The sequence below is a fragment of the Rasamsonia emersonii genome (genome assembly GCF_000968595.1).
Source record: "Rasamsonia emersonii CBS 393.64 chromosome Unknown ctg1118621760575, whole genome shotgun sequence".
Classification (NCBI taxonomy): domain Eukaryota; kingdom Fungi; phylum Ascomycota; class Eurotiomycetes; order Eurotiales; family Trichocomaceae; genus Rasamsonia; species Rasamsonia emersonii.
The window spans coordinates 12,766-23,739 of NW_013562895.1; the positions used below are offsets into that span (position 1 = coordinate 12,766).

The window sequence follows — 10,974 nt, forward strand, 5'->3', positions numbered from 1 at the left end:
GATGGCGGAGCCAAATAGATGAAGGCCTGGAACTAGGCGAGCTAGACCACCTCCACATAATGTCGGTCATAACGTTATGTAGCGTCATGTAAACTCCGAATTGGATTTGTCAGATCGCTAGGGTTAGCGTGCTGATGGCATCTCATCGACGTCAGGAATCAAGCGCCGTGGAAAGCTCGGTGGAGTCTGGCGGGGAGCTTGGGAACGGTCCAGTGGCACTGTCGACAGCGCTCCGAAACGCAGCACTCCGCAGGCGGTGAGTCGACCACATGGGCGTACGAGTCGTAAAATTCGTAATTATTATTAATATCATATCATTCACAGCAGAGCTTTTGGTCGTGACTCTTGAGGACCCCTTGGAAGTTGGCACGAGGTGACGAAAGTGGAGCCACGTGCAGCCCGTGGCGGCGCGGATGCCGGAGTTAGATGGCGATCCCGTCGGCGTTGAGCCGCGCTTGCCCTAAGCGAGACTCAGAGATGCCCAACTCGGCATTACTTAATCGTAATATCTGTTGTTCGTTTTGCTTCTGTTGTTTTCCTTCTCCACTACTCCTGGATCAGAGGGATGAAAAATCCTCCAAAAAAAACGGCCCAAGCACCGGAGATAACTATCTAAAAGCCGCACGGCCAGACTAACCTAGTTTCCAATTGCCGTCGTAGATTCATATAAAGGAGAATATGCAAGTTGATTACGGGCCCCGCTCCTCTGCAATTTGACTCGTACGCACGGAGCAGAAATGTAGAGATAGCAGAGAATACCCATGTCCTCGCATCTGCAAGGCCATGCATGGCCAGCTTGATGTGATGACCAATGCCTCTTTGATCAGCTTATCAATGTCCCGACAAACGATCCGAATGTGCTTGCGAGAACGTTGGGAGAAGCGATTTAAATGTGGAATTCGGCCCCTTCCTTTTTTTTTCTTTTCTTTTGCTCTTCTTCCTGTGACTCGCTCCTTCCTGCGGCAGTCAAGAACTGCTGTGTTCGGAAGGTGTGGTTAAGGAGCCGGACCGCTCATTGGACAGTCCGCTGCCAGGCCATGTGGGTCGAAATTGGATATTTTCCCGAACGGCAACCCGACCGCCGGGCCCGTTGTTTAACCAGAAAAAAAAAGCAGTTTATATACTCTGATTGCTGCATCTCTCTCATTTCTCTGCAGATTAATGAACGAGTATGTGTGTCTGTGACTGCTCAGAGAGCCATGCGTCTGCTGATGCAAGCTGCAGGGACAACTGGTAATGGCATGGTGGGGTTATGCTGTTGAGCATTTGTAAGCAGAGTCATAATGATGTTAGCTAGTAGCCTAGTTCCTGTTTATGGCGAACGGTTGGAGAAGCCACAGACGGCCCACTCCGAGATCAATCCACGTTCCCAATAAATCGGTGCTATTAGTAATCAAGTCGATACAGCCTGCATAATGCATCTGAGAGAGCAGTTAGCAAAACAGAAGATTCAGTTTTTTTTTCCTTCACGAAGAATTTCGAATAAATGACATTTCACCAGAAGGATCTTCTAATAAGCTGAAAATTTTAGGCCCGCTTTGGCCGGGTAGATTTCCGAGCGGAAGTTACTTTCCTATTTGGTCCAGACGCTGGCCAGCCAATGAGAGCAGTCCGTCACAACCCCTTAAGCTCACCGATTCTTTGCGAAGAGATAGGGCAGTGGTATAGTAACATGCCACTACTGCAGCTTAATCACACGGATTTGCCCTTTGACAGCGCCGCATGTGTCTAGACACTGCTCAGACTACTCTAGAATTCGCTGATCACCTCTACTGAATCAGGTTTCTTCGAAACGACATCAAATTATGAGAAACTGAGAGAAGAGGAATGGAAAAAGAACGACCATGTTGCCATCCAGATAAGTCTGCAATTTCATACTTGCCAACCCTAGAATCCTTCAGTTCCCAAACTGCATGATTCTGGGATATATTCCGTACAATGTATATTACAGTATGAGGCAATTTTCCAGAAAAACATCTGCGGATGCTTAAGAAGACACTGATCGACATGATTGATAAGATAAAGACAAGATAATGGAAGGTAAAGTCAGAACTAGAGTTAATACTACAGATTACTATAGGTACGGGGAAGACTGGACGATGCAGAGCAAACAGACATAACTCGGACTGACGAACTTTTCTTCCTGCTGAATTCACGGCCGACTTCCCCCCCCCCCCCCCCCCCCCCGCCACTTTCCTCTCTCTATCTCCCTTTGTTGAGCTCATCAAGAAAAAGCAGGTCGACTCGCTACCCCAGACTCTCTCTGGTCGTCGGGGTCTCCGCAGCGGCGCAGACTATCATCTGTTCAAGAGCTATATTATACTATATTATAGAGGCTAAGAACGAACCGGTCCTCCACCTGTCATCCGCTAAGAGATCGATCTCGAGGCGTCTTACCGCCATTTCCAAGTTGAACCAACCCTTACAAAGAATTCCATACTCCCTGGCGGCGGCCAGCGCCAACACCAACGCCGTCCTGCGGAACGAAAGGAACTGCTGTCAACGGCACACCGGGCCGCCGTCGATCTGGAAAGATGTGGGGATTATTATCATCCTTACTATGTTTGGTGGTCCGGTAGAGATGATCACGGTTTGGACCATTTTCCTAAGACAAGGTTGCAGATCCTTTATCGGAAGATAGATGATAATGGTCAAGATATCATACCTGCAGGGGGAGTAAATGAGCAAAATCATTGGAAATATGGTAACCTGCATAATAACCTAAGTTGAATCCAATTGAGAATTCATAAAAGATGGCATAGGCCCAAAATCGGGGAGATAATCAAGGGACTAGTATCAGACTACAAGCTTAGTGGTTTGAAGGAACACTATCTTGTCTACGGAGTATATCCGGCACATACTAAATCCTAGTCACATTCTATATAGAACCACAGTTATAGACTAGCAGCCATCATATCCATGTGACGTTCTCCTTCACCATAGAACCGTCTGGTTGGGGAGGACGAGGCTCTGACGAAGCAATTTAGTGCCGGTCGTTCCTCCTGGATTGCTTCAAGGTTGTATGAACCTATACCACTTACGTAGTCATGTAGATTCCTACCAGCTCAACTCCAACATTTACTTCCATTCTCTCTTACTCCACTACCCCGATGCAATTCACTATAGTACTGTAGGCTTGAAGTGCCACGGTTACTTCAAAACATCATATATCGGTCCAACTGACAGGTTGGCAAAATAATGAACTTCCCGACTGCACCCACGCAAGTACAGGACGCTCGATATTTACGTCGACTGAGTGAAGTTTGAAAATGACACAGCAGTTGAGTTCTCTCAATTAAATATCCGGAACCCAAATATAGATATCTACAGAGGAAACCTTATCTCGGGCACACGTTCTATCAAACCTGACCATTTTATTTCCTAGTTCTGGATATTGATTCCTTGGGCCCAACCATGCACGCTTGTTCCCAGTCACACTGATGGAGGAATTGAACGGCTGAATACTAGCCTCCAATGGACACGAGCACGTCTATGGGCCCTTACGAGAGGATCCCTTAGAGCTCCAACAGGCACTTCCTCCCAATGGGAGTACCTTCGGAGCCATTAAGAATATTCTCTGAATCACCCTGCACTGTTGGTCATCAACCGATAGGATAGTCGTCGACCAACCTGAATACAATGTCTAAAATCTATAGGTTACTGCAGGCTTCGATACTTCGTGGGAAATCCTTGGTCCTTTGCTGAGGTAGATATTAGGGCTACTATACAGGTACTTTCAGAGGATATTAACCCTGAAATTGAATTGAGTCAGCTTCCTGACTATACGGTCATACCACACACTATTCTACCCTTAGAGGCCTGCTTTCATACAGATTTTCCACGCAATCTGCACTATACAGAGTCTTAATTAGGTATCCTCTTTAATTTAAGGCCAGTCACCGAACGCTGGTAATTGTCATTACCCTAGAGTCAGTTCTATGTAGCAGCAATCTTACCTGTGAAGTAACGAGACAAAGGAAAGAGAAGGAAGGATCCTTCTATAGACTAGGAAGTTCGCCTGGAAAGTAGACGACTTAATATCTATGTACTATCTAATATGAAAAATGGTAAACAAGAAAATATAAGTAGGGAGCCCATGTGAAAGAGGTAATAATTTGAACAAAACTATATATATAGTAGTAGATAAACTTGAGGGCCGTAGAAGACAGTAAAGGAATCGCTCCAAAAGGCCAACCTTGACGGATTTCTGAGAGAGACTGAACTGACTATCTGGACACGAGACGACTATGAAGAAAGTTCTTAAAAAGCCATCCCTTGGGGAGGAGGATCAGACCATGCTCACAGAAAGTGAGAGAGAGAGCAAGCAAACAGATTTACTACCGGTAACTGTTACTGTTGATGCAGACGAAGGAGACAATGAATCCTGACTAGAAACTGGAACTCCTAGAAAAGACATTTGAGAGTTTGAGTGATGGGAAGAACGATATGACAATACGGAGGGATCTAAATTCATTATTGAAATTTTCTGACCGCTTTACGGAGTTACTGTGTATGTATGTACGTAGTTCTAATAATTATTATCATCTCCAAGCTTGCCATCCATATTATTATTCCTCCTTACTAATACTATACAGAAGTGTATTTCTCATCCTAGGTAAGTATTAGTACATGTATTTATCATCTACTCTCTAAGAGTGCTTCCTACCCATTATAACTAATAAGTTAACTTGCTTTTTCTTTCTTCTCTTTTCCATTCTTTTGCGACAATTCTTGCCATAACTCTTTGCTAATATTATGTAGTAAAGCATAATTGCCTGATATTTGCGAATATGTAGTTTCTACATACCGAGCGGTTTACACTAAAACTTCCCTATTTCCATCATAATCGAAGAGTGGATTCAATATTGAATGCCGAGCCATTCACCACTTTAGTATCTTTTTATCCTATTCGACTATACGTATCTATGAGCTGATCAAAATCGGACTTCTGAGTTGTGACAAGGATGCACACTCCTCTGGACAGAGTAATAACAATATCCTTCTCTCAGCTCCTACCAGCGGAATAATAACGGCATAGATTAGAATAAAATACCATGGAGCAAGTCGATCAGTCTGATTTGTCGTTCCTTTTCATTGAACGAGTTCTGCAGGGGAGGCTATCTCTACTTTCATACTAACTAAAGCCTAAGCATCGACATCATTCGACTCGAGGATGAAAAAGGAGGAGGCGAAAAGATCAAAAAATTCATACTCGAGGACGCCTCACAGTCTGGTTATGGATGCTTTCAGGACATTCGCATGACGTACTGAGTAATCTTGCAACAGAACATTATACACGGGTAAAAATAATAATAAGTCTCTAGTATATGTTATGTATATGTCTGTACACACATACATACGTGCAATATACAGTAACTACCTACATGCTATACAGCAGCAGATGTCATACAAACAATGTTTTGATTGAATTTGATTAAATGCGAGAGTTGGGTAGGAACCAAGAACTCATTGATTATTAATTAAGCAAGTCTAGCTTGCCTTGCTTTGTTGATATATATCGAGATTGCATACTTCCTGGATATATATATGACAGTAAACACATAGGCAGGGGGAGGCACATGCACAGCCAGGTAAAAGCCAGGCAAACAAGCCTTCTGATATATTAATATAATAAATACTCTTCTGGCATTGTTGCAGTCACCAGACCTGCTGTATGTATGTTCCTGTAAAGAAAGTACTGTACTAGCCTTCTCTACAGTGCTGTACGCTACGCAGTACTCAAACGAGTCGACTATCTTTGCAATTGGCGGGAGGATCTAAGCGAGAAGGAGAGCGGGTTTTTTTTCCCTTGAGCGACAGATCTCTCAAGTTAAAGAGTTTCGTTTTTTTGTTTTTGCTGGTCAAGAAAAGAAAGACTTTCTTTGTATCTTCAGAGATACCAGTGTGCTAGCAGCCCTTGATGTGAGGTCCTCTTCGACAAGACAAGACGAACCACACTAGCTGTTCTCTCTCCGTGGAAGAAAAAAATGTTGACCTCGAATTCAAAGACAAAAAAAAATCCTCATCACTGGGTTGATACACCTCGATCGATAGAGAAATGAGGCTCACAGCGAAGAAGGTAAGTAAGTAGCTTTTCTTTGAGAATGGTTGTGCATATCGTTCTCGAAGAGATACTTTTTTTTTGTACCACAATTCATACATGAAGACGAAAATGGAAGGGAAAAAAAAGAAAGAAGGAAGACTATCTATAGAATAAAGAATTTTACAAAGAAAGACTGGTTCAGTTCTGTCTCAGGAAGATGCTGACAATGCTCACTCTCGAAAATAGATAAAGGAATTAGTGATCATGAGCAGATATCAGTTGGATATACTCCCATCTGTAGACTACATATGCATACACTGTGGGCAATAATAAATTCAAGTTCGTGGATGAATATATATATACTCCTAATACTACTAATATACCGTGCTATGAAAGTATAGAATTCTCATAGACACTTTTTTTTAAAAAAAAAGAAAAGAAGGAAGATATATCGAAAGAGGAACCTGGAACCAGTTTCAGTTCAACACAGTCTGCTAGTTAATTCCTCTTACTCCATCATAGACAGCTAGAGTCTCTACCATAGACAAGGATCTATACGTTAGTTACTATAATACTACGAGCAAGGATCAATAGTAACGTAAATAAAATAAAACACAAAATAAAATAAAATAAAATAAAAGCACACTAATAATTACTATTACGATTGATTGATGAATCTGCCCACAATTGTCGACTGTCGACTCGACTCGACACTCGCTCGACAGATAGCATGATATAATGATGATGATAAAATAATGATGCTACCTACTCTACTCCATAAGTTCGTATAGTTGTGGATCAACAATGGTACATACTCCGTACAGTAAAGTACGAGTAAGTATGTACTTACTCCACACCGGATAAAAAGGCCTAACTAGGAAATACGAACGGATGTATACATCCACCTCCTGACTAATACCTAAACGCGCCTAGGTAGGTACATAGATAGGTGGATCACCTACTCCGTACTCTGTACATGGTCCATCAATCAACTTTCGTAGTGCTAATCATCTCTCGAGCACTGATAATAATAATAACACAGTTAACTGGTTTGAGATTTTTTTGTTTTCGATTCTCGGTTGATTATTATAATTACCTATTACTTATTACTTATGTGCAGGAACATATTAGTACGGAGTACTCCGTATACAGAGTAAATAAATCTGTACTTTAACTCCGTAGATAGTAATTCGTAAGTATTAGTAGTAGCCTGTTTCATCATCATTACGTTAGGCACCTAGGTACTCCGTAGATAGTTAGTAATTAGTAGTAGGGGTCAAGGGTCAAGGGTCCAGGGTCTAGGATCTACATACCTTACCTACCTGACTTAGTACTCCGTACGGAGAACGGAGTAATCCGTGCTCCGTACTCCGTCTACTCTAATGATAAAATAATAGGCTAGTAGGGCCGAAAAAAAAATGTCTCACAGCCAGGCTACAAATACCGGAATGGTAATAGTTGTAGTAATACCTATACCTAACTTACTATAGCCTTAGCCTGGGTGAGGCTGAAATCGCCAAGACCTAGTCTACCTAGTCAAGTACGTTAGTTAAGTCAACAGCCTAGACTAAACTAACCAACTAACTCGCAGCCAGAAAAGAAAAAAAGGAAGAAAGAAGAAAACACGACTGAAGTCGGAACGGTGGCGTCCTGTCCTCTGGAGGAAAGTTGTCCACGATATCCTTTTCTCGACTGGGTATGGAGTACAGAGTAGTAGAGGTCGGAGTACTCCGTACGTATCCACTATTTTTAGACTAATAATGGTTTTCTTATTGATTTAGCTAAGTAGTTAGAGCCTTAGACATTAAATAGTTAGTTCACTTATCGGGCGATCTCGCAACATATTACCCCGTAATAATAATGGATGATCATCCCGTGGATAATATTTGTGCCCAGTGTGCTATGTGCAGTGTACTCCGTACTCCGTACTGGATGGCCATGCACATTTTTATCACCTCGAAAGTTCAGATCCCTGCTGTGAATCTGTGATAACAGTTGCATGATGCCAAGTTAGGTATGAGGTGTCATATCAGATATCTATCACATTTTTTACATTAAAGTTGAAACTCTATCGAGAAAGACAAGAACGTTTCCAAAAACTTAAATGATGATATCCTGCTCCTCCATAACCCTACGAAGTAATGTATATCTATCTGCTGATGAAAATTTCCCGCAACTGAATCGAAGTGCAGGCACGGCGACTCTCCGACTCTCCGTAGCACGTACCTGATACACACAGACACACGACCCCCTGGTCCACCGTCCACCCGATAAGTCGGGCGCTCAGGCCCCTTCGAAGACGCCCGATTCTGTGGTCTTACCACCGTCGACGCGGCATCGAGTCATCATCATTGTCATTTATTCAAAAGGAAGCTCACCCGAAAAAAAAAATGGCCCGTTCATCTGCAAGCAGCAAACCCAAGTTTCAACAGGGGTAAAATGAACTAACTTCCAAGTCATCAAAGCGGCTACTCCTAGCCTTGTGGACTTTGAAGTCTTTTGCTAATTAGCTCATTAGCCTCCTGAAGAATCTGTTTAGCCTCGGTTATGGAATGGCACTACCGACGCACTCTGAGGCGACTAATATGGCACCAAAGCGACTCTCACTCAATCACCGTGCAGTGTGGGCACCATGCCTCCTCCACTCTGTTCGGTTTGGCATCAAAGTTGCCGCCTCGCTCGGATAAGCTACCCGAGGGGCTTGAGTATCCATCAAACTGAACGGGTCAGAATGGACTCAATGGAGTAGGGAGTACTCCGTACTTCGTATGGTCTAGGGACGCTGAATAATACAGCTGAATAATACAGAGTACGGAGAACGTCTGCTGTACCGCATTGTGCTGCTGTGCAGGGCGGGCAAAATAGAAAAGAAAAAAACCTGTGTCTATACTCCGTACGGAGTACTCCGTGCTCTGCACTTAGTTTGAAATGGAGAATTCTGCCTTTCCAGAACAGGGAAACCACAATCAACCCTGCGGCAATCATTGGACAAAAACTGCATATCATGTACTCCATGCTGCATGCACATCGTGGTCACCCCTTTCTTGATACTGTAGGTGCCGTCGTGCGATGACAAGATTCTCCGGTCGGCAGGATTGTTTATCCACGACTGGGAGAATGCTGCCCTCCGCCACTTTGCTGGCTAGTGCTGATGTCACGGCTTGGCTGTCGAAATGCCCCTGGCTAACGCGGTGAATGTGTAGAGACGAAATGTAGGACAACTCATTCACCGGAGTTCGTCGGGATTCCACCACACTTGGCCGAATTGGTAAAGCGATCAGTCGCGACATGTGTCTGGGCCTCTGGGGGCGAAAAAGAAAAATCCTTTGACGTGGGCTGGGCATTGCGCCTTGCAAGCTGAAGCCGGTCAGACTTGATACCCATGGTCGATTGTCGGACAGTCGGAGTATCATTTTGCAGGTGCTTGGACCCCTGGATAAACTCGGTTTGACAGCGGAGACGTTGAAAGTCGTCTGATATCTTCATTAGTCAAGTCGTCCACGATGAAATAACGACCTTGGAGAGTTTCTTGTTAGTAATCAGCTATATGATTTAAGCCTGATTCCATGTGCTGTCTAGGCAATGGTGAAGGGCACAGGATCAGTAGAGATTAAGATGACAGGATGATCATCTTGATGACTTGATCAGTACCGGCGCCATGGTCGTGGCGCGAATAGGTGTGCGATCTTGCTAGGAGATTGCTGACGGTCTCATCTACTCCATAAGCATGACCAGTCGAGTGCAGTGTTGGGGAACGCATGATTAGTGGATTCGTAGCAAGGCTGGCTCACTCATCAGCCTTCAGAAGGTGGCCATCCAAGTCTGAAGGGATCGACGATGACCTAGTCACAAGACTTTCCTCTTGAGCCATGGCGAAGACCGCCAAGTTCCTTCATTCCGGAACGATGATTTAGTCAGATCTAGCTGACGCAGTACCCATCAAGCTGGAAAGATCTCAACATGAAGGTACGGAGTACTCTGTACGGAGTAGGACGTGTTGCAAGGCGGAATTTCCTGTTTGGTACGATCTGACTTGGCGATGATTATCTCTAGTCGAGAGATAATCGATAGTGTCTGTCGTCGCTCAGCATCGCCGCGTAACCGAGTCCAGACAAGTTACGGAGTACTCCGTAGGAATCCTCCTATAACTTCTCCTTTGAAACGCTCTGATTTAGCCTGGAAATGATTGGCACACACGAACGACAGTCTACTCAATCGAGTGAGATTGACTCAGCCACAGTTCCGACGCGCATCAGGCGAACGAGGCCAGAAGCAAGAAGCAGGTTTCTAGCGCGCAGCACGGTCGTCTTAGGCACGGTGGTCTGCCCTCTTGGTTGGTAGCCCCGTGGGACGACTAGGACACTAGGGACGAGTCACGGCCGCAGACGTCTGTTAGCTTCTCGAGGACCTAGCGTGCTCCACCGCAAGCGTCACTCCATGACCGCCACAGGCGTCCCACTTGGATCAACTGGAAACGTGAACATTAGCCGGTTTTTTACGAAGGGGTTTCTGCTAACGCTTTTCGATAGCAAAGCCCAGATTGTGAGAGTAGCGTATGAAATACGGAGTGCAAACCCAGTAGTTATTTCCATGGCCTCGAGTTCCCTCACTCTCATTGATTCACCTCAACTTCGTAGACAGATTGTCACGGAAAAGATGTTGGCAGCCATCGAGCAGAATGTTTTCTGCATTGACAGCGGTGCCTGACTGCCTGCAGCGGCAGTTGCTGGCAAGAGCATGTGACCAGCCTCAGCGTCCAGTCCCGTCGTCGCTGTCTTTGGTACATTCAAAAGTCCTTTTTGCGATTTGCCCAGCATTATTGATCAACCCAGTACGGAGTACTCCGTACGTGTACAGTAAATTCTGAGCATTATCTTCCCCGGCGCATGTGGAAATATGGATTCGCCCCCCCCCCCCCCCTCCTTTCGTCA

At 44.6% G+C, this 10,974-nt stretch overlaps 2 protein-coding genes across 2 annotated transcripts; one reads left to right on the forward strand and one right to left on the reverse strand.

Moving 5' to 3' along the window:
• Positions 1-4,247: 4,247 nt before the first annotated feature.
• On the forward strand, positions 4,248-4,796 carry T310_7671 (uncharacterized protein; the record flags this gene model as incomplete). The annotated part of the gene is made up of 4 exons (XM_013469539.1): positions 4,248-4,343; positions 4,393-4,514; positions 4,596-4,615; positions 4,762-4,796. 4 exons carry the CDS (start codon positions 4,248-4,250, stop codon positions 4,794-4,796), a joined length of 273 nt encoding a protein of 90 aa, XP_013324993.1.
• A 2,346-nt stretch (positions 4,797-7,142) lies between these two features.
• Positions 7,143-8,044, reverse strand: T310_7672 (uncharacterized protein; the record flags this gene model as incomplete). Its single annotated transcript, XM_013469540.1, has 5 exons — positions 7,143-7,280; positions 7,357-7,422; positions 7,529-7,575; positions 7,621-7,786; positions 7,892-8,044. 5 exons carry the CDS (start codon positions 8,042-8,044, stop codon positions 7,143-7,145), a joined length of 570 nt encoding a protein of 189 aa, XP_013324994.1.
• Positions 8,045-10,974: the final 2,930 nt, after the last annotated feature.